This window comes from Rhincodon typus, chromosome 23, assembly GCF_021869965.1.
Source record: "Rhincodon typus isolate 14 chromosome 23, sRhiTyp1.1, whole genome shotgun sequence".
NCBI lineage: Eukaryota > Metazoa > Chordata > Chondrichthyes > Orectolobiformes > Rhincodontidae > Rhincodon > Rhincodon typus.
Genome location: NC_063354.1, coordinates 26414075 through 26441112, shown reverse-complemented (window position 1 = coordinate 26441112; position 27038 = coordinate 26414075). Strand labels below are relative to the sequence as shown.

The 27038-nt window shown below is 38.2% G+C and overlaps 1 protein-coding gene across 8 annotated transcripts in view; it reads left to right on the top strand.

Moving 5' to 3' along the window:
* The window catches only part of LOC109920333 (septin-9-like), a 745967-nt gene that overhangs the window by 615474 nt on the left and 103455 nt on the right, over positions 1-27038 (top strand). For 5 of the 8 annotated variants that reach the window (XM_048610641.1, XM_048610637.1, XM_048610636.1 and 2 more), the window contains 2 exons: positions 217-861; positions 6362-6397. In XM_048610641.1, the coding sequence (XP_048466598.1) occupies positions 217-861; positions 6362-6397 (681 nt within the window). The remainder of the gene's footprint in view (positions 1-216; positions 862-6361; positions 6398-27038) is intronic. The other 3 variants (XM_048610642.1, XM_048610640.1, XM_048610638.1) reach the window with 1 other exon arrangement.

Below are 27038 nucleotides of genomic sequence, written 5' to 3'. Positions count from 1 at the left end.
GAAAAGGTTAAAATTACACTCATTCCAAATGAGTAGTGACTATAAATTCTACTTGTCCTCAATTGTCCAGGAACCTGGTGCAGCTGTGGGTTGGAGTTTGTAAGCTATGGTAACATTGGCAGGACTGCAAATGATACCATATAATCATACACCATAGAATTATGCTGAAAAATAGTTTAGTCAATTGGTGTATATTTTTTTCTCTCTCTGTTTTAGCTTTGAAGAGATCGTTTGAAGTCGAGGAAGTTGAACAGACACCAAATTCCTCTGTTCCAAGTAGACGAGGTCCAACTCCTCTAAGATCGACGCCAACATCTGGACACCGATATCAAGATTTGGGGTCAAGGTTTGCAGATCCAAGTTCAAAACAAGCAGAAGCGCCTAATGCTAAATCTCCAAAGTCATCCATCAAAAGAATTGAAATTACAGGACCTAAGCACCCAGAGCCTGTTTCTCGAAGGGCAGAAATTTCTATTGATCTGTCTTCAAAACAGGTAGATGCTGCAAGTCATGGTGCACCAAAGATTGGTCTTAAAAGAGCTGAATTGCTAGGCCACAAGCCTCCAGAAATGGTGCCTAGGAGAACAGAAGTTTCTGGAACAAAACTGCAGGAGATCTCCTCAAGGAGATTGGAAACCACAGGATCCAAGCTTACTGAATCCATTCCAAGAAGAACAGAAAGTTCTGGACCATCCCTGACTGAGATATCTCCGAAAAAGGTGGAGATTCAAACACCAAAGCATCAAGAAACACCAGCGAAACCGGTGGAAAATTCAGTCTCTCCCCACATTAACTACCAGCAGAAACAGGAAGTGCAGCTAGAGAGAGCAGTTACTGAAACCAAAGTGAAGATTCAGAGCAGTGAGTAAAAGTTTTTATCGTATTCTATTGCTCATGAATTTCCAATGTTTCCTATAAAAATGTGCTTTGATTCCAAGGAAACGGTTTATTACTAGTTAATTGTTTGAGTGAACTTGAATAACTTGGATGTTAAGCCATGCTTAACATTGTTACTGTATGATCAGATAAACGTGTCTGTGGCATTAGTGATTTAGTTGACGGCGTTTGAATATTTTCATATTAGCAGCGGCAATATTTGCTCAAGGTTCTCCTTTTCAAGCTTTTGAGGAGAAAAGATAATGTCATTTGATGTTTTTAGAAGGTAGTTATGGCTTGTGATTAATATTTAGGCAGAGCTGCGAGAATAGTGTGAAAAGCCATTATCCTTTGATGACAGATTAATGTGGATGAAATGTCGACTCTCATTTTTTCCATGTGATGCAAACCTTTTCTACAATAATATTCTTAGAGAATTCAAGTCACCTTGAGCAATCAATGATGGGATTTATGTTTTTTAGACTTTGTGTAGATCCGTCTTTTGAAGCAGTTTATTTAAGTTTGCGGATTACAGTTCAGAAAATGGTTAAGCATCAAATACCTCCATGATCTTGCTCTTCCCTACCTCTATAATCTCCTGTAGCTCCACAAATCTCTGATGTCTGCTCTCATCTAAACCTGACCTCTTGGACATTCCAATTTTCAATCACTTGGCTGTTGTTGGCTGGGCTTTGGCTGTCTCAGCCCTAAAGCTCTAGAATTCCCTTCCTAAACCCCTCTGATTTTGTACCTTCTTTGTTTTCCTTTCGGATCTGTTAAAACCTAGTTCTTACGCTCAGCTTTTGGCAGTGAGTCCTAGTGTCGTCTTACGTGACTCGGAGTGTAATTCTCTTTTATAATGCTCCTGTGAGGCATCTTGGAATATATTACATAAGGATGCTATATAATTACAAATCGCATTTGTTGTGTTTCATTGTTCCATTGCTAAATCCATATAGTGCATGCATTATGTTGACATGCACTGTGGTGGCTGTAATGAGAGTTGTTGCATCAATTTAATCAATCTCCTGTAATCCATTTTGAAGTATAATTTCAATATGTGAAACATTTCTTGATTGAACAAATTTATTCTTTCTTGGTGTTTATAGTCATACAAGGCTGAGTATTGTGCAATTTCAGTCCATGAATGCCAATTTAAGGCAAAGTAAGTGGTTACAGGTATTCTGTCTCACTTCACAAAACCACAACACCCACAATAACAGTCTTCCTATGAAATAATCAGATGAACTATATCTCTCCTTCAACCGTCATTTTGTGTTTAAAATTAATACAGCATAAACAAAATGAAAGAAGAAAAACATTCAAAAATTTACTAACTTATCAGCTCTTGGTGTCTGCAGTGAGATAATTTGTATATAGTGTAGAGAAGGGCCGTTATTGGAGGGAGAAATGCTGAAATGTGTGGTTTTGCTAAATTTAAAAAAAAGTGTTAACTTACATGTGAAGTGTTCAACTTGCAAGTGTTTAAGAGTCGTTCACTTTTTTGGTTTATTGTGTTGCAGAGAAGTGTAAAACGGCTCAGGCATGGAAGTTGCCACATGGCCTTTGCTCATTTGTATGTGACTAATGCCAGACAAAGGCTAAATGCTTCTCTCAAAGCTTGAACAAAGACTGTCCAACCATTCAGTCACATTAATAAGCATGCACAGTGACTGACAGGTCATTAATTAGTTTGGATGTATCCATACTCATGGTTAGGAAGTGGTGTATAAATAAAACTTGCTGTGGACTTACAAGTATATATAACGGGAGTCTGTGAAGGGATATAAATAGGTTAATTGAGTGGGCAAAAACTTGGCAGATACAGTATACTGTATGCAAATGAGAACTTGTCGATTTTTGGTAGAGACATTAAAAAAAGGGGCATATTGTTTAAATGTATGGTATGATGAGATTTATAGCCTTAGTGACCAACATCTTTATTGAACATAATATACAGAAGATGATCAGGGAGGACATCTTACTTGGAGTCCTACACACCATGGCTTCAATTTTGTGATCTGACATTGCTATGAAATAATTCCTTTTGCACATGCTCAACTATTATACCCAGAGTAAAGGTTCTTTTTCTCTCTTAAAAAATAAGGAGAGATTGTAGAACGCTGTGGTTCAGAGAGCGTTGGGTATCCTGATATGTGAATCACAACAAGTTAGCATGCAGGGACAGCAAGATGTTTTGCTATTGTTGTATTGGTGAGACATCTACAATACTGGGTACAGTTTTGGATTTCTTAAGAAACAACGTGATTGCATTTGAGAAAATTTGGAGAATGTTCTTGTGACTGATTTCTAGGCTATGAGGATACCCTATTAGGAAAGTTGGGACAGATTGGACCTGTGTCCATTGGTATTTAGAAAGATGACAGGTGATCTTATTGAAACACATTATTAATCAGAGGGTGGATTCTGAAAGGATGTTTCCTGTTGTGGTGGAGACTAGAATTAGGAAGCACAGTTGAAAAAGGGGATTTCAACTTAAGACCAAGATAAGAAATGTTTTCTTTTTGGAGGTTCATGATCTGTGGACCTTGCTTCGACAGAGAATGATGAAGGCTGAATGATTCGTAGAGTCATAGAGTTGTACAGCATGGAAACAGACCCTTCGGTCCAACACGTCCATACCGACCAGATATTCTCAATTAATCTAGTCCCGTTTGCCACCATTTGGCCCATATTCTTCTAAACCCTTCCCTCTTCATATACCCATCCAGACGCCTTTTAAACGTCATAATTATAACAGCCTCCACCATCTACTCTGGCAGTTCATTCCATATATGCACCATGGTCTGTGTGGAAAAAGTTGCCCCTTGGGTCTCTTTTAAATCTTTCTCCTCTTAAACCTATGCACTCTAGTTTTAGACTCCCTTACCCTGGGAAAAAGATGTTGACTATTCACCCTGTCCGTGTTCTTATGAGTTTGTAAACCTGTAAAAGGTCACCCCGCAGCATCTGCTCCAGGGAAAACAGCCCCAGCCTATTCAGCCTCTCCCTGTAGCTCAAACCCTCCAACCCCGACAACATCTTTCTAAATCGTTTCTGCACTCTTTCAAGTTTCACAACATCCTTCCTATGGCAGGGACACCAGAATAGAATGCAGTATTCCAAAAGTGGCCTAACCAATGTCCTGTACAGCTGCAACATGACCTCCCATCTCCTATTCTCAATGCGTTGACCAATAAAGGCAGGGATACCAAATGTCGTCTTCACCACCCTGTTTATCTGCGACTCCACTTTCAAGGACCTATGAACCTGCACACCAAGGTTTCTTTGTTCGTCAAAACTACTCAGGATCTTACCATTAAGTGTATAAGTCCTGCCCTGATTTGCCCTACCAAACTGTTGCAGCTCATGTTTATCTAGATTAAAGTCCGTCTGCCACTCTTTGGCCCGTGGTCCCATCTGATCAAGGTCCTGTTGTACTTTGAAGTAACCTCCTTCAATGTCCACTTCACCACCAATTTTGATGCCATCTGCAAACTTACTAACCATATCTCCTATATTCACATCCAATGGACCCAGCACAGATCCTTATGGCGCACCGCTGGTCACGGGCCTCCAGTCTGAAAAGCAGCCCTCCACCACCGCCTTCTTTCTCCTACCTTCGAGGCAATTTTGTATCGAATTGGCTAGTTCTCCCTGTATTCCATGAGATCTAACCTTTGTTAATCAGCCTTCTATTTGGAACCTTGTTGAATGCCTTACTGAAGTCTATATAGACAGTGTGCACCGCTCTGCCTTCATCAATCCTCTTCATCTTCAAAAAACTCAAACAAGTTACTGAGACATGATTTCCCATGCACATATCCATGTTGACTATCCCTAATCAATCCTAGGCTTTCCAACTACATGCAAGTCCTCTCCCTCAGAATCCCCTCCAACAACTTGCCCGCAACTGATGTCAGGCTCACCGTTCTATAGTTCCCAGGCATTTCCTTACTACTATTCTTAAAAAAAGAAAGGCACTGTGTTAGCCAACCACCAGCCTTCCAGCACCTCACCTGTGGCTATCAATGGTACAAATATCTTAGCAAGAAGCCCAGCAATCACTTTGCTAGCTTCCCACAAAGTTCTTGGTATGCCTGACCTAGTCCCAGGGATTTATCCACCTTGGTTTTTTAAGACTTCCAGTACCACCACCACCTGTAATAAGGACAGTTTTCAAGATATTGTTATTTATTTCCCCAAGTCCTCTAGCTTCTATATCCTTTGCCACAGTAAACACTGATGCAAAATACTTGTTTAGTATTTCACCCATCTCCTACATTTCCAGACATAGGTGGCCAATTCTCTCCCTAGTTACTCTTTTGTCCTTAATGTATTTGTAGAATCCCTTTGGATTATCCTTAACCCTATTTGCCAAAGCTATCTCATGTCCCCCTTTTGCCCTCCTGATTTTCCTCTTCAATATACTCCTACTGCCCTTATATCCTTCCAGGGAATCACTTGATCTCTGCTGTCAATTTATCTAGTCATCCAGCATTCCTTACATCTATCAGCTTTGCCCTTTGCCATTACAGAAACATACCATCTCTGGACTCTTATTATCTACTCTTTGAAGGCTTTCCACTTTCCAGCCGTGTCTTCTTAGCTGTGAATACCCACCCCCAGTCAACTTTTGAAAGTTCTTGCCTAATACCGTCAAAATTGGCATTCCTCCAATTTAGACCTTTTAACTTTTAGATTAGGTCCATCTTTTTCCATTACTATTTTAAAACTAATAGAGTTATGATCACTGGCTCCAAAGTGCTCCCCTACTAACGCCTCAGTCACTTGTCCTGCCTTATTTCCCAAGAGAAGGTCAAGTTTTGCTGGAATGATGGAATATTTTTAAGACAGAGGTAGATTGAGTCACTTATTGGTCAAGATCTATGGTTAGCGAGGGGTAGGCAGGAAAGTGGAGTTGAGACCACAATTCAATCATGATCTTATTGAATGATGGAACAGGCTTAGGGTGCCCAATGACCTACCCTTTCTAGTTTGTACATTGTGTTGGATTCAAGTGGTTCAATCACTTAACTACCCTTAGCTGCAACACAATATTGAAGTTTATTGAATGCTACGTTGTGATGCAGTTAAATTTTCATTTTGTTTTGCTTTAGAAGACCTGAGCCAAACTATGTTTTGCTCAAAACCACAACTTTTGTAAACTCTGTTTGAAAATAAATTAAACGTGATGTTTTACTGCACATCTTTATGGATGGAATGAATGCACTGTTCAGGCTAAGTTTGGTTTTGTTGCCCAGCAGCCAAACTAACTTGTTCAATCACAGCAAACCTTGATCTACTCGAACATTTCCTCCTTGCAATTTACTGCATTTGATTATAATTTAGAGCTGTAGTTAATTGGTTTTAGTATGTTGTGTGTTTTCAATTAAATACTTTCTTCAAAGATGTATAAAGTGCTGCTTTCTTGGTCTGTGAATACAATTAAAAAGGTTTAATATCCTTATGCTTTATGTTTTAGGAATCCACATAGCACGCACCTTGAGCTTTGGCTGCAGTAAGTAACTTATCATCCAAATCTCTGCCCAACAAATGTAAAAATAATGAACTTCATCTTTCCCTTGGCTGCTAAACTGCATACTTTTACTCTCTGTAGATTTAAAGGCTGTTTAAAGACTGGTTGCAATCAAATTTTAATAAACATTTTCTTTTGCTCAAGTACATTTAATGCTGACGAAGGTGATAATGGATAGTATTGAAAACTAAAACATTTCTTTTGGTTTGCTTGTATAACAGGATCTCTGAAAATATATTAACATTGAATTTATTTAATGGAGAAAAGACTCTGGGAAGAAGGAACTATGAGTAATGAGTTGGTCAACTAGGACTTCTCAATCTTAGTCGGTTCATGAAGGGACCTCTTGTAGAGGGAACTAAATAAATTAACTAGATTGAAGGTAGATACTCTGGGCAGCAGAACAGGAAGGCCCAAACTTGAGTGCTGGGGGTAAATTTTACCTTCTGGCAAATGTCCTATCTGCATTACAAAAGAGAGTTTGGCAAGGGGAATGTGCTAGACTCACGGGAAGTGTTTGAATACTATAATAAGATGGCTGTGTACATATGATAGGGAAATGAGATTGAAGGAGTTGATGATGAATATTGCCACTTAATTCAGTCTTGTGCTATCTTATTTGTTTTCTAAATATAGTCGGGTGAGTTTCAATTATCAAGTTGGATCCATGCCATTCAGTAAGGCAGGAAGCAAGACACTTTCATTGTGGGTAAAGTTTATTCACTACACAGTCATGCAGCTCCTCCACACACCAGTTCTGCATGTTCTTGCTTTGGTTAATCAATTTGAAAATCACCTACTTAATTACTTGAAATATGAAGATTCCCTTCATCTGTTTGGATTTAAACATGTGGAAACATTTATAATTTTTTGAGCAATGCTAATGAAAAATAAACAATTATTTTGTGATATTCTGTATCTTCAACCCAGATGATTGGGAACAAAAGTGTATACTTGTTAATATTCAATCCAATGCAATCAGCCTTCCATATTTAACTTTCTTTGAACAAAAAAACAGTTGATTGCAAAGTGGCCCAAACAAAAGTTGATTATTTTCATTTCTTCTTAATTCCTCACAGAAGAAACATCCCTCTCCTAGTATCTCTAATAATTTATTGGAGTAAGAACTTTAAGGAAGGGGGTGAAAAGTTGTCTAGATAGGCAGGAATGCCGATTTGAGGTTACAATCAGATCAGCTATCATTTTGTTGAATGGCAGAGCAGGTTTGGGGAACGAATGGCCAACTCTTGCTCCTACTTCATATGTTTGTATTTAAACACTTCTGTGTGAAGTAATATAATGACTGGTGTTTGCATCAACCCACTTTATTTTGGAAAAATTTTGTTTCTAACATTTCCTTTTTGATTTTAGCAAGGTCAGCATTTTCCGAGCGACACCCTTCATTGAATGTACTTTATCACAAATATTATGGTTATTCACACAACATTCTATGGGCAAACATTTCTTGCTTTTTTTTTGTATAAGAATTTCTTTGGAATATTAGGCAAATGTACGTCTATCTATAGCTTCCACTAGCATCAATGTTTCAGCAGTTAAGGTGCTTTTAACTTTTTTTTAATTCCTTGGCTTCCCAAGGCAATAGAAATTATTCACTATTCTTTCCTACCAAGAACATGATGAACCCTGTCATACTCGGACATCTGGAAGATTAGCACGTGAAGCATTGCAACAAGGTATACACTAATATGTGGATTTAGGACTTCCTAAAAACCATTGCCTTTTCATGTTTCATGTCCTTTTTCTTTATTCATCAATCGGATGAGGGCGTTGCTGGCTAGGCAGCATTTATTGCCCATTTCTAATTGCCTAGAGGGCTGTTCAGAGTCAACATGTAGGCCAGGCCAGGTAAGGACATTAGTGAACCAGATGGGGTTTTCCAACAAGCGACAAGGGATTGATGTCCTGTTTCATTCAAACCTTTTTCGTAGACAGCCTCCTCGCTAATAAGCATATTTCACTTGATACAATATCTGCACTGTCAAGTGGTTTACCCCAGCTATTTTAAAGGGAATCATTACCATTCTTAGTGACTTGCATGTTGTCATCTTAAAATGGTTAGAACTCTCAATTTCCCTAACTTTACTTCGGTCTTTTTTTTATTTAAAGAATCTAAGTAACATGTTAACCAATCCATCCACACCCTCTTAGACATGCATCCACTGTCCAAAACAGCACAATTAATGAGTCTGCAGCATAACATAGCTGGGCTGAAACTTCTTGTAACTAGTGCAGTTCTCTCTGCCTGATCAGTATCACTATTTTCACCACTTAAACCTTCAATGTTGGGCATAATTTTTAAAGTCTTGTTATTTCCTTTTAGGTCAGTTTAGTGTATGCTGTTATTTCAAGTGGCACCTAAAACAAATGATCATAGCCCAAGCTTACTTGGGATTTATCTTTCTGTTATAGTTCTCCAATTCCTGCTAGCTGTTATAATTGCCAGATCTGTATGAATGTATAAACATATGAAATAGAAACATATTTTGCCCCTCAACCCTGTTCCGCCATTCAATATGATCGTGGCTGATCAGTTTTGAATTCCGTATTGTGATTTTATTGTAATTTCCGCTTCTAGTTAGGCACGCAAGTTAATCTACCTTTTCATTTAAAATATTCACTGACTCAAAGTTGTATAACCCGTTATGAGGATTATTTTTCTCTTGATTTGTTTTAAAAGCATGACCCCAAATTTTAAAACAGTGCTCATAGTTCTGGACTGGCCCATAAGAAGAAACATCCTCTCCAAGCCCATCTATCATTCGTTGCTGCATTTTTAGTTTCATGATTCTCTTTTTTTCATATTGGCCCTTTTGGCCTGTATCTAGATGGTCTCATGTTGCCATTATCATTGAATCCTCTGTTTTTAGCATTACTGCTGAATGTCCCAGGCCTCTGGGGATAAACATTTTCCCAGAATATTTTAAGGCTTCTGATATCAGATTTAAAAGTATTTTTTCCCCCGAAAAACTAACTCCAGTTAATACTAGGAGTCTGTCCAAGTTTGACACCTGCCACAGTCCAACAACTTAAAGGAAATCACTGAATCAGGAATCTTCAAACAGAATATCTGCAATCTTGCATATCATCTTTTAAATACCACTATATATTCTTTAATAGAATACTCATACTGCTTTCTAAATTTATAAAGGTTTGGCCATACCTCAATGCATTTAATAAGTAATCTTTCTTCTAAAACTTGTCCATAAACATTAATAGAATTTTCAAGTCTTCCTCAGTATCCAGTTGTTGAGATTCCAGCTCTGAGAATACTTTATACCTAATTCCACTTTTATTAGGAAGTAACATAGCCAAGCCCATGTCTTTGTTTTATCTTGGTAAAGACATGACCCGCGTTCACATAACCACTTCAATTTTCCATTTAATTATTTCAGCTTTGGAAAACATTGAAAATTCATGCTCCAAGAATTTACATTTGGTTTCAAACATTTTTCTTTGAAGTGACTGTAATTGCAACTTTCAGTCTGAAAAGAACACTTGATTCCTAATCTTTTTTAGGCAACCATCCTCTACTACCAACGTCAATTTATCAATTGGCTTGAATCTGAAACAGGAACCAGAACACCCGTCTATGTTTATTATCTACTCAGTCTTATAGCTCCTTCCACACATTAAGCACGCATATTCCCCTGTGATTATTTAGTTGGGTAGATATAACGAACCTCAAATTACCTGTTATATTAATATCAATGCATCTAATTTTGTAATGTGTGGGTGATCTGTTCAACTTTGTCTTTGTTTTAATGTGCAGCAACTTGGAGACTAATCCATGTGTTTGCATGGGAGCTTTCAGGTTGGCAGATGATCCAACATCCTGGAGGGAACGTTGATTCCATGTGGTCTAAATGCAGATTGCTGACATCTACAGTCTACACTTATAAATTTTACAAGTTAGAGTGAAATCACTATTAATTGCTGAAAAGAGAGAATTGTTACTGAAGCCTTTTATCTTGCGCTTATCAGGCCAAATGCAATGACGTCAAACTTGAAATGATAACAATTTATACAACCGGAGAAAAGGGTGCCTAGAAGTTGTAAAATCACTTTTGGCATTCTGACATTCATCCTGAGGAGTGCAAAATTAAAAGCTGTAGCAATAGTCTTGTTTTTCAGCAATATTCAAGTTTTCAGGTTCTGTAATACCAAGCAGCTCTCAGTTTATTATTATGGATCTCAAAAAATAGTCAAAATAATGCTTCTCTCACTGAGTTGAGTTTTCTCACGTTGCATGATTTTCCCCAGAAGCCTGCAACCATTAATATGGCAAAACAGATTCCTCTATGTATTGAAATCCTCATTTTGATATTCTATCACCAAGACGTAAAAGGCATTATTAAACATTATTATTCATTCTCCTTTTGTTTTTGATTTAGTTTATCAACAGTAGAAAGATTTTAAGGGCTACCATATTGTCAATCTTCAAGCATACTTTGTAAACCGGTATGTAAGTAGCTGATAAAGTAACTTTTTTTATTGAACAAGTTCCTTCTTTCTATGACATAACCAAAAGAAGGAGAAAATCACAAGATAGATTTTTGGAAGTCCAACTGTTTCCCTTAAGATGCATTTGTGTCATTCCCCGAAGTCACTCCAATTGTTTTTTTTGCCACAGCAACTTGAAAGCTTGATGACTCTAGCAAACTACTGATAGTAAAGCCACAATTGCCAGCTGGATTGTCCAACCAAATTATCAGAGAAAGCAATTTTGAAATGAAATATGACATTTTCAGTGTGGGTTTGGAAAAAGTTTGTGTCCAATTTAAAAGCATTAACTGCTAAATGCCATAAAGGGAGAGGAACAAAAAGCCAAAAGGGCGAGGATTGAGGATCCAAAAATGATCTAATTCACAAAGGACAGAAGTTTTAGATTTTTGGCAGCTTAAACATCATCTTCTAGGAAAACCGTTTTTTCTTAAATACTCTGCTTTTCATTTCAAAAGCTGATTGAACCATACTAGTAAACTCTGACTAGATGTCAGTAGATATTATCATATGTGAGTGATATTTAAACAGTTAAACATACTTGTAAAGCTATTCTAGCACTCTTCTAGTCTTACAGACATCATGGACTGGCAAAGAATTATGCTAAGTAGGTCTAGCTGTATTTTTCTTTATATCTGATGTGTTAGGAGATGCGTTTCTAACTGATGCTGTGATGCCTCGTTTGTATGCTGTTAACCTGATTTCCGATTCAGGTGGTGCAGTTTAGTATCACTTGACTCCAACCTTGCTTCTGCCTTCTGCTGAATTCCCTCATTGTTGCTTTTTCTTACTATCGTCACTATTTGCATGCCTCCGGGCAGCTTCTACTTTCCATCCTGCTCGAATCTGTGCTCATTCAAAACTCTGAACTTCAATCAATATGCATCAGTTCTCCTTCACCCGTCACACTCTATTTGCTGAGGTAATCTGGTACTCAGACTGATAGTAGCGCAGTTTTGAAGTTCTCATGTGTTCTTTCGTCTGCACACTAGTGCCCCTTCATATTTCTGTAACTTCCTGCACTGAATTCTGAAGCTCTCCAATATTCACATCCCTGCTTTTAAACTGCTCCACTACAGTGGCTTTGCTTTCATCTGTGTCTTGGCCTTTTTGAATTCTATTCCTAAACACTCTGCCTTTAGTCTTCTTAAACCCAAGGTGTCAGCCATTTACCCTAGTCATCCCCTCTGCATTTTTCATTATCTTCTTGTTCCTACTTTGGAATATTTTGTTATACTAAAGACACTATAAAAATATCAAGTTGTTGGATGCAAAATTTTCTGAAATTGCAATTTTGCCTAGCCTACTACCAATTTTCAATCTGTCGAAAGGCTTGCTCTGAGATGCGTTTATCTTTACTTTTGAAATATTCACAGTCCAATAAAATAGAGGACTGCATGATTAGTATAATAATCTTTGATAGAATTATGTTATTTTCCATATCAATTAGTTAGACAATGAGCAGATGCTTGTGGTGTAATGGTAGCATCCCTATCTCTAGACAGAAGACCTGGTTTCAAATCCTCCCTGTTCCAGAAATATGTAATTGCATCTCTGAACAGGTAGTTGAGAAAATATCTAGAGCTGAAATTACATTAAATGTCTCCAGATGTACTAGCAAAGTGAAAAATCTCCCTTCAAGTAATATTTATGGTAAAAACTGATAACTGATCTTTAATGGTACCACAACAATGTGAATGGACAAAATGGTACCCAATAAATTTGTAAGAAATTGATTAATAACAAAGTGATCTTTACACCTTCTTGAGTGACTTGACTTTCTATGGCAGTTGATAGTTACAAAGCAAGCATTACCTTACTGACACTTTGGCATGTTTTTAGAGCAAACCTGAAGGTGTGTTTATGAAACATGGTAGAGACTTGTTCTCGTGGAATTGGATGTTTGCCCCAGGATCAAGTCTTATGTTGTCAAATGCGCAATTGAAAATCACCAACGGAAAACATTTTGGATTTACAGTCTCCATTATTGGTGCTTTACTACAGTCTGAGAATTGTATTAAAGCCATCAGGGCAGGAGTATTAATCACAATGCTTCAATCTTCACATATGAGCAATTGTACACCTTTTGATCTCAATGTGTTTCAGCCACTGTTGATTTTTGAAGAAAAAAAATATTGTTCTGAGTTTGGTAAATTGGAACTGAAAATATGTCCTACGCTATGGACTTCACCTCCTCAATACTTGGAGTAAGCCGCACCAAGACTGTACAAGTTTTGCTTACTTAGAAACTTAATTTCCTTTTCAAAGAAGAATATTTTATGTTTGCTGTTTTTTCTCATGCTAAGAAAATGTTCTATTGTTGTATTATCTTTGAGCATTTGCTACACAAATCTCCTCACAGGCAGTCTGCTGTGTGTCCTCACTGTTCAAATACCAGAAACTGTGACTAGGTATTTCCAATTGATCTATACTGGTGAAAAGTGACTGCATCCATTCTAGCACTTGGCATTGATACTGGTATGCTGAGACCTGAAGGGGTGGCACAGAATTATTGTCATATGTTTTATAGGCAATACGCGTGCAGTTCCGCAATATTTTTAAATTCCAAAAATTAGAAATTTGTTAGTGTCGAGGAGTAGGGGTTCTGTGCACAACTTGAAATGTTTTCTTTAAACATTATAAACAAATTCTTACCATGTCTTCTAGCTATAAACTACTAGCTTTCTACCTTACCGTGTATGTTTGTGTGAGCTTTGTATTATTACTATAATGTATTTTTCAGTAAATTGGAATGTAAAGATTTAAATAGCAGTTCAGTGAGATATTGTTTAGAGTGAAAGTAGTATTTTGCTGATTATTTTCTTGTTTTAATGATCATGTTTGTCTGTTTCAGCATCTTTCTTTTGCTGTTTTATTTCTCTAGTATATTTCATAGCAATGTTGTCCTTTTTATTGTAAATTTTAAAAAAAGTATATAAAGAGAAATTTATATTACAGGTGCTGTAAACAAGATGCTGCTTATTCTGCACTCGAGACAATGTCAAAATTACTGTCTCATAAATGGCCTCATAAATGACCTACAATATACTTTGCAACTGAAAGAAATTGTGGTTGCATCCCCCTTGACTTTAATAGGGATCATTGTTCCTCCTCCACCCAATTCCATTTCTGCACATTCAAACACATTGCTCCTTGATTTAATTAACAAGCAGCTTCCTTCTGTAGACTGATAATGTGTTATGTTCCCTCCCTGATGCCACTCTGTATTAATTGTGACATGTGAGGCAGAAATTTCTTCAGCTACAAGTTAAGCTTCTTTCATCAGTCATGCTGCATCTTTAATTCCCCTCGCCTGCAAATCCTTTTCAGTTTTCACTTGAACTGAGCCACACATCCAATCTACCATAGTACCTGCCTGCTGCTTTTCTAATATTGTAGCAACGTTACAGTTCACATCTCTAACTTTGTCACCTTAATGGTTGACTTATACAGTGTTGTCAAGTAGACTCCATTATCTGTCCTACTTCTAAAAGCCCATCCTCATCTCTGTAAAACTTTTCTACCGCACCAGTGTGCATTTTATCTTGTCTGCCTTGCGGTCAGCATAGTGGCTCAGTGGTTAGCCCTGCTGCCTCCCAGCACCAGGGACCCGGGTTCAATTCCAGCCTTGGGCGACTGTCTGTGTGGAGTTTGCACGTTCTCCCCGTGTCTGCGTGGGTTTCCTCAGGTGCTTCGGTTTCCTCCCACAGTCCAAAGATGTGCAGGCTAGGTGGATTGGCCATGCTAAATTGCCCAGGGATGTGTAGGTTAAGTGGATTAGCCATGGAAATACAGGGTTACAGGGATAGCTTGGGGGGTGGGGGGGTGTGGTGGGAGTGTCAGTCTGGTGGGATGGTTTTCAGAGGGTCAATGTGCCTGTGTTGGGCCGAATGGCCTGTTTCCACACTGTAGGGACTCTGTGATTCTATTGTGTGACCCAGTGACCCAATTTTCCATCACTGCTAAAAATGGCAGTGTGTTTATTTACAGTATTATTGAGGGTTGTCAAAGGAATTTCAGGCTACAATCGTGTGACTTCTCCACTCATTTTTGAAGTCATGCCATTGTTTTTTAGTTGTCTGAACCTTCAGTTATGTATCTTAACCCTACTTTCAGCATAGTGTTGACTGATTCTTTGTAAAGTTCAAGAGTTGCTTTGGTAAATGCAAAGAGCTATTAAATGCAGGGCCCTGTTCTTTTGAAGACACTGAAACCGTGCAATCAGATGTCTATTGTGTTGATCTATTTTGAGGATGATAAGGTTGCTTGAAGAACAATTCTTCAGGAAATTAAATGTATTACGTAGGTTTGATACATATTTTTTGAACTAACATTTTGGTTAATATGTCCATTTTAATTCCATGCTTTATGCTGGAAAGTCTATTTAGAGTAAACTTAGTTGCATCATCATTTCTTGCTGACTCTGTTTAAAAAAAAACTCATTTTCTAATGCAGTTAATCTTGGAGGGCGCTTCCTCTTGTTACACAGATGCTTGCCAAGCCAGCATTGCAGCAATTAGCCCTCACTTTAAAGTTGGGATTGTATTCCTGAACATCCTTACTTTTAAATGAACCAAGTTAAGTGTGACCTTGGTTACCATTCGGAACTCTAGATGGATTCTGTAGGACCTTCACACATTCTCCAAATAGACACATTACTAAATTAAATGATTTATTTTTAAATTAATTTTAAAAATATGAAAGAAAAATGTAACTGGCTACTTTATAGTACCACGTCTTCAGAGGTGACCCTGCTTCCTGAAACCCCTGTTCCAGGATCCTCCTGGTTGCTGCAGACCTTCTGTGCTCCTTAACCTTTTGAACTATTGTCTGTCTGTAATCTCTGACCCACCCTTTTGTTGCTTCTTCCTCTTAGACTTCTGTTTCCGTTCAAATTCCATTCCAAGGTCCAAACCCAGCTCGAAGCTCGAGCTCCAACATCATGAAAATTCAAGTCCCCATGGCTCAAAGGTACTGAGAATGGGGCTTTTATAATCCATGTCCCATTAAAATTCTCCCACTGGTTCCCTCCCCTGAATCTTTTGTTGTGAGCCAAGAAGGAGAAGCATTTAAGGTTACTTGAGAATAACATGACTTGTACAAGCCCCAGCAATCTGAAACGTCAGGACTACTTCCAAATCATTTGACATCTGCTTGTGGACTGAATCTGGATCTTGAATAGGAGCACAAGCTCAGCAGAGGGGAGCAGAGTCTACTTGTGTTGGGGAGCCTCAGGAGGCTGCAATCCAGAGTGCAGCAGGCACCAGTCAGCTTGTGCAAGAAACAATTTAAAAAATAATCTCACAGCACTCTACAAAATTACAGGTCGTGTTTAATTACTGATATTAAAGTGAAACAACATTAAATAGGGTAGCTTTAAACATTTACTTACTGTATGTAAATCCATGTAATTTACATGGATTAATATACATCAAAACCAGGGTCAAATGCTGATGCATTATGAAGATCACAGTCATAAAAGTTAAACAGCTTCTTAGGTACAATTTTCCAAACAGGGCTTCCTTAGCTGTGTGAGGAAATGCCTTTAATTGAAGACTCCCATAGATAATGGCAATGCTGAGGGAATGCTTGTTTTTACTGTCAAATCAAATATGTCTGGGACCAGCAGCGTTGGCAAACAATTAGAGGAGAAGGCTGTTGAAGTTTGCTTTTATTTTAAAAATCATAAAACTTTCTTGGATCATTCTTGAAGATGTCCAAAAGTGGAATGCTCTTTGAAATATGTTGAACATTTCATATAGGAATTAAAAACATTCATGCAGAAAAATGCGCGCAGATACAGACACAATGGGTTTTCACTTTTATCCAGCTTCCCCGCATAAATAACTCATCAGAAAGAGAAATCCAGTCTGCATCAACCTTGAGGGGTACAGAATTTGCAGATGTTTTCTCTTTTTCTTTAAGTGGAATCAATCTTTTAAGTCTGAAGACCGAAATATCAAATGATGGTATATTGCAGAGCTGTGCTTATATCTGTGATAGGACAAATCTTTGAGTTGACAAAAATGGGGTCTCCTCAGACTTCATTTTTCAAAAGCACCGTAAGAGATATTGTTCATATACCGTGTGTAGATAACCTGGGGCAGGTATCAGCATTTTTTTAAAAATCCAGCAGTTTGTAGCAATTCTAATTATCAATAGCTACTTCCTGATAGAGTTGCACAATGGTTGATGCATGAAGTTTAGCTTAAGTTTTCACACTGTTTAGAAAATATTCCTGTCCCTGTAGATACTGCTTGATTGTAATGTTAAGGCAGACCAGGACTAAGGTTAAGGAGTTGAAATTTTAAGACCGTTTGGCCAATGCCTTCCATCAGTGGCTCTCAAAGAAATTGATTAATTATGATTGTGCTATGTGATTATAATCAATGAAAGAGGACAGTAACTTTTTTCCATCTGTTTCTACCTTTTTACTTACGTTTAAAAACTGTATTTTGCAATGCAAAGCCAAAATACAAATGTTATCTTGGAGGAAATGTTTGAAGAACTTTTGCCTTGAACAAGTTTACAAACTTTTCAGTTAGATCTGATATTGACATGTTTGCAAACATTTTATTAAACTTCAATATTATCATCCGATCAATCACAGCTAACAAATAATTCTAAGGCTGTTTGGAAAACAGAAAAGCATTCTAAAAATGTCACATGGCTGTGGACTTATTGGGTCATTTTGTTTCCTGATCCTGGCAGGAATCATTGATCACTGGGAGTCTATTGCCTGGAATATGGAAATGAATGAACCATTTTGGAATTTGTTCCTGAATTTCCAGATACATGCTTGCCATACATAGCTGTGCAAATTTGCTAGGATATTTTTTTCAAAAACAGCAGACACGAGAGAGCAGTGAATCTCCTTTTTTTTTGTTAAATACAAACAATGAACTGTGGATGCTGTAAATCAGAAACGGCAGGAAAAGCACAGCAGGTCTGGCGGCATCAGTGGAGAGAAATCAAAGTTCACATTTCAGGGCCAGTGACTGAACCCAAAATGTTAACTCTGCTTTCTCTCCACAGATGCTGCCAGACCTGCAGAGCTTTTTCAGTAATTCCTGCTTTTGAATCTCTTTTTGTTCTTGTGCAATGGTAGGATATGGGCATTACCAGCAAAACCACACTTAATACCAATTCCTAATGGCCCTGGGTGGTGCTGTTGAGCTACCTCCTTGGTTTAGACTTGCTTGTCCATTTCAGACAGTGGTTGAGAATCATCCATATTGCTTTGGGACTCGAGTCACATTTTAGCTAAACAAACTAAGAATGGTAATTTATTTTCCAAAAGGATATTTCAGTGATTTCATTGCTGCATTATCACTATTAATAATGCAAGCTTTGTTGTTCCAGATTTATTCATGGTATTAAAATTCAATGGATAATTGAACTCCTGCCTCTTGGCAAGCTTTGGGATTACTAGTCCGGGACAACTGTGCTACAATACCCTTTTGGAGATGTTGGCGGAGGAGCAAATTGTGGGAGAGTTCTCCCAGGTCTTGGAGTTGGATGATTAAAAGATCATCTTCAAACAGTTAATGGACCTTCTGTTTGGGTCTCATCAAGCCATACAGCAGTTTCTGTTGATACAGCACTTACTTTGGCCACTGTTGTGAGATGGAACAAAAACAAAGTTGCTGGAAAAGCTCAACAGATCTGGCAGCATCTGTGAAGGGGAAAAAACAGAGTTAACGTTTCAGGTCCGGTGACCCTTCCTCAGAATGGTGGGAGGGAGGTGGGGTCAACATTTTAAAATGCTCTGACCCAGGAGTGAATGTGCTATGAACTGAGCAAACCTCACAATTAGGTTGTTCTCTGGAACTTTAAGGTTAATGCCAATGCAATTAATATTTTATATAGTGTTGAAACTTTATTATGAGGGAAGAAATTGCAGGTTAAAGGCACTGCTCAAACTTTAATGATTTTCCTGGTGAGTTGTTGGAGTTATTGCATGAATTTGAAATGCATGTGACCTGCCCTGATAATGTACATTAATGTGGGTGTGAGAAATAACTACTTGTTTGTTTTTAATTTACTTGCCAAAGACACATCCTTTTTTGGTATATGATAAAGATCTCAAGAATAAACTTAACTTTAGAGTCCAAGTCATACTTTTCCCAAGAGAATCCTCATGAGGTTCCCCCGCCCCCCCCACCCCCGGGCTTTCTGTAAATGTGATGGGGCAACATTTTCTTTTCTATTATCTCCAAATAAAACTGTGTACTTTTTGAGTAAAACAGTGTATTAAAAGTTAGCATGCTCATCACTTTTAATTCAACACAATAATCCTTCAGATGAAATATGTATGGTGATTAGTATGGCTCAAGGATCTTTGCTATTACTGTTGCAATGTTGCCAATAAAGCTGAATGCATGTGCTCATCAACTACTGCCTCAGTATATCAAAGATTAATTTTACTAGCACCATGTAATACACATTTGGAATTAGAACACCAAACATAGAACAATACAGACAGGAACGGGCCCATAATCTTGTACGGAACATGATGCCGAGGTAAACTAATCCCTTTTGCCTGTCATTGGTCCATATCCCTCCATTCTTTGCTTATTTGTGTGCTTATCTAAAAGCCCCTTAAATTATCCTTCCGTATCTGCTTCCACCAGCACCCCTGGCAGCGCATTCCAGACTCCTACCACTCTGTGTCTTTTTAAAAAAAAAAAAAATTGCCCCTCACATCTCCTTTGAAATTTTCTCCCTCTTATCTTAAATGCATGTGCGCTACTATTAGACTTTCCAACTTGGGGTGGGGGTAGGGGAAACTTCTGACTGCCAACCCTATCTATGCATCTCATAATTTCATAGACTTTTATCAAGTCTTCCCTCAGTCTGCAATGCTCCAAAGAAAACAACCCTAGTTTTTCTAGCCTCTCTTTATAGATCATACCCTCTAATCCAGGCAGCTTCCTGGTAAACCTCTTCTGCACCTCTCCAAAGCCTATACATCCTTCCTGTAATGTGGTGACCAGAACGAACAAATGCAGCCTAATGAAATTAAGTGACATGTTCAGAACATTTTCATGACTTTCTTGTATCCAATAGAAAATAATCAGGATTAGTACCCGGTTACATGTTCATGAATATGCCTTTAGCTCTTTATTGATTTCACATGTAATGCATCCACCTTTTTTAGATTACAAGTGGGCAAAAAAAAATAGTATGAACTGAACTATATGAAACTGAGATAACACAGTGTAGAGCTGGATGAACACATCAGGCCAAGCAGCATCAGAGGAGCAGGAAGGCTGACGTTTCGGGCGTAGACCCTTCTTCAGAAATGGGGAAGGGGAAGGGGGTTCTGAAATAAATAGGGAGAGAGGGGGAGGCGGATGGAAGATGGATAGAGGAGAAGGTAGGTGGAGAGGAGACAGACAGGTCAAAGAAGCAGGGATATAGCCAGTAAAGGTGAGTGTAGGTGGGGAGTTAGGGAGGAGATAGGTCAGTCCAAGGGGCTGGGATGAGGTTAGTAGGTAGGAGATGGGGGTGCGGCTTGAGGTGGGAGGAAGAACAGGTTAGGGAGGCGGCGACAAGCTGGGCTGGTTTTGGGATGCAGTAGGGGGAGGGGAGATTTTGAAGTTTGTGAAGTCCACATTGATACCATTGGGCTGCAGGGTTCCCAAGCGGAATATGAGTTGCTGTTCCTGCAACCTTCGGGTAGCATCGTTGTGGCACTGCAGGAGGCCCAGGATGGACATATCGCCTGAGGAATGGGAGGGGGAGTTGAAATGGTTCGCGACTGGGAGGTACAGTTGTTTAGTGCGAACCGAGCGTAGGTGTTCTGCAAAGCGGTCCCCAAGCGTCCGCTTGGTGTCCCCGATGTAGAGGGGGCCACAACGGGAACAGCGAATACAGTATACTACATTAGCAGATGTGCAGGTGAACATCTGCTTGATGTGGAAAGTCTCCTTGGGGCCTGGGATGGGGGTGAGGGGGGAAGTGTAGGGGCAGGTGTAACACTTCCTGCGGTTGCAGGGAACAGTGCCGGGTGTGGTATATATGAAACTGAGATGGGTTATGTCTGGACTTCCAAATGAGACAACAGTATTCATTTTTCAGGATGTTGCACGTTAATTCTATTTTGGTATACTTTTCTGGCAATCACTTCAATTAGCTTACTGATTTGACTTTGACTTTGGTTTGTGAAAGCAGCGGCGTTCCTGAAAACTCGGGAAACTTGTTTGACAGCACTTGCAGCTTGAGAGTTGGATGCCACTGAGGCCTATAGTCTTGAATTGAGTTGGTTGCCAACCTACTTTCTGATTTCAATTAAAGCTGAAAATGTGGTAGAGATTTTGACTCGTTCCCTCCACCTCATTTGGTTAAAACCCATCTTTCTTTTTCATTCCAGTTATTCCACCATATAGATGAAAAAATTGCCAGTTCAATCCTTGGTAAATGTTGACGAGATTATTTTTGACCTGTGCTACAGTGTGATTACTCCAGTTGGCCTAATAGCCCAAATTAGAGACGTTGAAAAATGAAGCCAAGGTTTTTGGTGCTTGTGTTTTAATGTTGAAGTATCCACTTATATGGATCTCTGTTTAAAACAGAATAAAGGATCTTGTAGCATTTTGGTAATGTCCCTACATCTGTTCCAGGAGATAGATGTTTAAATCCAACCTGCTCCACAACTCTGAACTGGTTGATTCAAGTAGTCAAAACAGGTAAAGGATTAATTGTGATGCTTTCTGTGATTGAACAATCAGGCAGTGGTCATTATCTAGGCTTATGCACAAAGAATTGGCATGTAAAAACCAAATGGTTTTGGCTTTAATGAAATCTGTAGCAAGATGTGAATCACCAATGGATGTTGAAAGAAATATAAAAACACTTCTGTTAGTGTTCAAGCCAATTGTCTTGTACTGTTTGACCTCATCCATAATCATTACTTTTATAGCCATTTTGTTCTGGAGCAAAAAGATAACGATACAGAAGAAAATACCTGGGTATTTTTCAGTTACCTGCCTCACTAAGAGTATAACTGAGTTCAACTTAATCAAGGTGAGATATTGAATGACTTTATGACCCTGCAGACTGATGGTTCTGTAGAACTGTTTTCCAGCCGGGGGGGGGGAAGATCTAGTATCATAGACTTTTTAAAAACTCCTTTTGAAGTTTCAACATGTTTGGAGATAATATTTTATGAAAAGTCATAGTTCCTTTTATTAAAGAGGTGACAGGTAACTGTAAAATTACTGAAGTTTTCAGCATATAGGCTGACCTTTTGCAACCTTAGGAAAAAACCCTCTCAAAATGATTGTCAACCATTATGCTGAATATTTCACCATTAAGGTGAAATGTTGGTGTCAGCAGTCACTATTTTTGTAATGTTACCTGTATCTTGTGCAACAAGTGGGTATGTGTTAAACTGCCATGCACTTTTCCAATGCAGCCTGTATTGCTAATTGGATTCCTTATGCCCAGTTATAAGGCACCAGTAAGTAAGATATACAGTTGTGGGAGCAGAATTGATTCGGACTCTTAATGCCAGCATATTATACCATGGCTGAAAAGGGGATTCAATAAATACAAAAAAAAATGTGATTTTCTTTTGGAGTTGGAGTGTATTTGAGAGAAATGGGGTCTTATATGCTGGTTAGTCGTAAGAGAATTTCTGGTAGTTTGCTGTCTCTATCGTAGTGCACTAACAATAGAAGCCATATGATTAAAGGATAACATTTTCACATTGGTACATTTCTCTATCAAGAAAGAGATGGCAAAGAGGAATGACAGGGTTGACCAGAGTGTTAAATAAATTGACTTTTCCCTCTCCTGTCATGCACACTTCAAGTGGAGGGATAGAGATGATTTGGCAATGGGACCAAGTCAGTTCTGGATGATCTGCACATTAGCCAGGATAAAGAAGCTTTATCCTAAATGCTAACCAAATAATTCTGTAAAAGCATTAATACATCTATAAAAATTAGAGGGTAAATGAATGTCTGCTCATCAAATGATTCCGTGGATTGGATGCAACAATTTCTCTCTTAAATTTTGTGATTCATGATTGCCTGCCTTTATTTATAAATCTTTTGGCTTGCAGTAAGTACAGGAGATTATTCTCATGACCACAATTTCATTTCAATGTCATTGATTTTGATACAGTGAATAGGAACTTCCTCCAGTAAGCCTCTCATTGCAGGTGATTGTTTGATCCAAAACTTGTTACTCAATTTCCTGTCTAAATAATGGAAAAATGAACCCCTTTCTGAAAAACACCGAAGTTTTTGTACTATTAGTAACTCAGGTTTTTTTCGACTTTATCTATTATTATACTTATAAATCGACCTGTTGGCTTTATCCTTAATGTAAAGGCTTGACAATGTTGTATTTATCACCTTTTGGGAAAAGTCCCATTTAAGTTTTAAGTATTGCTTTTACCTCACACTGTTACACTGCATCATGTAAACCTCCTATATGGACATTGGTTACAGTTCACAGGAAATGTGGGCTGTTTTTATTTCCTAGCTGACTGTACATGACACGGAGATTGGAATAAAGATCTAACTATAACTAAAACTTAAGAAAGAGGAGCAGGAGTAGGTTGTACAGTCAGCATTCCCTCTAATTGTCTTTGTGTGTGGTCTGTTTATACTTTGGGATCCCTTAAGATTTCCCATATCTTAAAGGGAATAATAGTTGTGTGTGGCCTGTTTGTTCCCTGCACACTCAGTCTTCATTGCTATGTGATCACGCAGTCTAGAGGGAACATTGCATATAACCCATTAAATTTGCTTCACTGCACTTGGATGTAATGGGTTAGATAGTTGATACCTACTGTTCTTAATTGTCTTGTTAGGTTTCAATTATACAAGTATAGTTAATTAGAATTATCTTTGTCTTTTGATTATTTTTGATCTTGTTGGTTTTGTATAGACTTGACTTTCCACCTTCTTTCTCATAAAGGATAAATTGAAATGGATGACCTTCCTGCTAGCACGTCATTGGGAGCAAGTAACCAACATGTTAGGCATGGTGTGGAGAAGCAACCCTAGAAATAACTAGATCAATATATCTGTCAACTTTGAGATTTTAGATTCGGTTTTCTCTAAATAGTGATATTAGTGACCAGGAGATCAGGGTGCTGTTTTTGCTCAGGCTTTTTCTCATACTTTAGCCAAACTTAAACCCAACTGGTGCTATGGTAGACTGTCCAGTGCAGCATTAATCTTGTTGGATCATAGAGATGCAGTGGAGACCCTTCAGCCCACCAAGTCTGTGCTGGATCTTTGTAGAACAATCCAGTCAGGCCCATTCTTGTCAATGTTTGAATTAATACATTTAATCATTTCAAGAAATTCAAAAAAAACCTTTTTTCCTAGGTGGAAATCATCCTTGTAACATTCTTTAAATCTCATGAGTTATTCAAGTACAGGTTATGATGTCATAGTTTTTAAGAAAAATCATCTGAAAATGTGGTAGCGGCGGGTTCAATTGTGGCATCCAAGAAGGAATTAGATGTTATTTGAATAAAAATGATGTGCAAGGTGATGTGGAAAAAGGCAGGAAAATGGCACTAAGTCATAATGTTCATTTCAGAGAGCAAGTGCAGACACACAGGAGCTTTGTGAAAGCCTTAATAGAGAGTCCCTCAGTCACTTCCACCCATAGTTTTCTTTGGAGCACATATCTCTGAGATCAGTTGTGAATAATGAATGTTTATGGACCCCTCCATTTCCAAGGCAGCTTCATAGCAAATTGATTATAACAAGATGAACTCGTAACCCGCAGATTAAAATTATGTTCTATTTCCTATCTCTGGAAGACTTCTGTTCATCTACAATTGATCTTGCAGGAAATGATGTGTAAAATTACTGTGCAATAAGACACAGAAGAAAATTTTTAATACACTACTTGTTTCTTCGAGGATCGGTTAGTTTAGCTAGAGTAAATGATAGCTACAAAAATCTGAAATTTTGTCACTGATTATTAAACATTTAACTAGCTCATGCATTGTCTATGTGTTGGGCTTGTTTATTTGGTGATATTGTGTGTTTAAATAAACTTTGGCTGAACTTTTGCCTTCATTAGGCTGTAAAGAAACTTTGACTTCTCGGGAGATGATAAAACACATCTGTCTTACCAGCCTCTGTTCGCAGATAAACTGTGTTTGATTATCAATTAAAATGGCCTTGTCTATTTGACTCTGCAGTGAGCTAGGGAAAGTTGGACTGTCTTTGTGTCTTTGTATATACTGTAGCGTAACAAATAATCTTTAATTACAAGTAGAGCCATGGGAGATCTTGCAGTTGTGAACACATTTTAGTTTTAAAACTCTGGCATATTTTAATTTGCGTAACTGAGTGGTTTTCTTGAACAGAAGCCCTTGTCTAAAGTCTTCACTCCTCTGAAGCTAGATTGCAGCTCCTTTCCTGTTCTCTCATCAGAGGCCAATCATCTGGTCCTTTTAAACCCCATCCTCTAGACTCTGCTCCCCAAAGTATTTAATCTTGCTATTTCCCTCCCTGCCTTAAAAAATTCCTGAACACTCCTCATCATTGTTTTGTATGTTTACACAGGGGCAAACTCTTCCAAATCAATTCTGTCCAATAGCAGGAGGTAGGTCATCCTGTCCTTAACTCACTGATGCTGATAAGGTTTCTCATTCTTGCCATTGTTAGATAATACCTTTCTTAACTCTGCTGAAAGTGCCCTTTATTGTTTAGAGCGTATCCTTAACTATTTTAAATGTCAGATTTTCCAATTCCATTTAAGTCTTCATGTTGTACAGGTTAAGTGTAAGCACTTAGTGTACTTGTCAGTTATACAAATGTACAACCTGTACAGCTTAGACTGCACCTTGAACTAGATTTTGTGTCATTTGAGATGTTCTTGTATGAAAATTCAAGTCTAGCAAATTTTTGAATATAAAGGTGCCATCAATTTTTGGTGACCTAGATCAATAATAATTTGTATGTAATTTTTAGTGGACGTGACTTGGTGCAGCTTCCTGTTAATTTTGTGCAATTAATTTGAAGCCTGGCACTTTCAATCCTATCAAATTTTTGAGCACCACTCGCCCGGAGCCACAGCATAAGTTCAGACTGAGCGAGTGTGTGAGCAACAAATGTTCTCATGCTTCACTGGTGCTGATCTGTAACTAATCATCAACATAGCTATGTCCCCTCCCCCTACTTCCACCCAGCCTTACAGAAACCAAACTAAAACCTTAAACACAGAAAATCAATAGATAACATGTCATAGATGCACTTTGCAAGATAAAATACCATGGAAAGTTTGCTCACATTTGCTCTGATGTACAATTACTCACAGACCCTTTGTTTTCAACTGATTCTCAGGATACAACCACCTCAGAATGATTGTGGAAAATTAAAAACATGTTTCAGGCCTCTCTGGAACATTCGCTGGTCTTTGTGAGTTTTCAATTTCTCTGAAAGTTGTACTCAGCTGCATATTGGGGAGAATGTAAACAATTGATAGAATAATTGACTAACTTTAAAAAGGTCAAATCTACACTTGACATAAATGTAGTAGTACACCTTGGAAACTGCTGCTTAATTATCCCCTTTTATACGAACAGGGCACAAATCACATTAGAGATATAAATGTTTTGTAAGATTTGGGGCAGAAATGAGTTACATGCACAAGTGTAGTATATTCCAATGTCTTTGTATGCTCACTTACAGGCCTCTCAGTCGGACTGCATCTTTCTGCTGGACTGCTAGTTAGAGTCTTGAATGCAGGGTTTCTGCAATTATGTTTAATGGCTTGATAGTTAAGACTTGACTTCTTATGTTTAAAGGAGGACTGGTGTGCTTTTCTTGTGAAGGAGTTATTTGTACGGATTTCCATGAGTGACGTGTGAGTGTATTTCATTGATCAAATCTGAGAATAACTTGAAATCACTGGAATGATTTGTGGTTATGCTTGCAGGGGAAATTACCAGTTTTATAACGAGCAAGTGGTGAAGTCCAATTTGAAATGAAATATAATTTCCAAATGGTTTATTGTAGATGGAAAGGCAAATGGGAGTGAGATACAAAATTAAAATCCAAACATTTTTTCTTTCAAAAGCAGGTGTATGATACTTGAGACAACACTGTGCAGGGCTGGA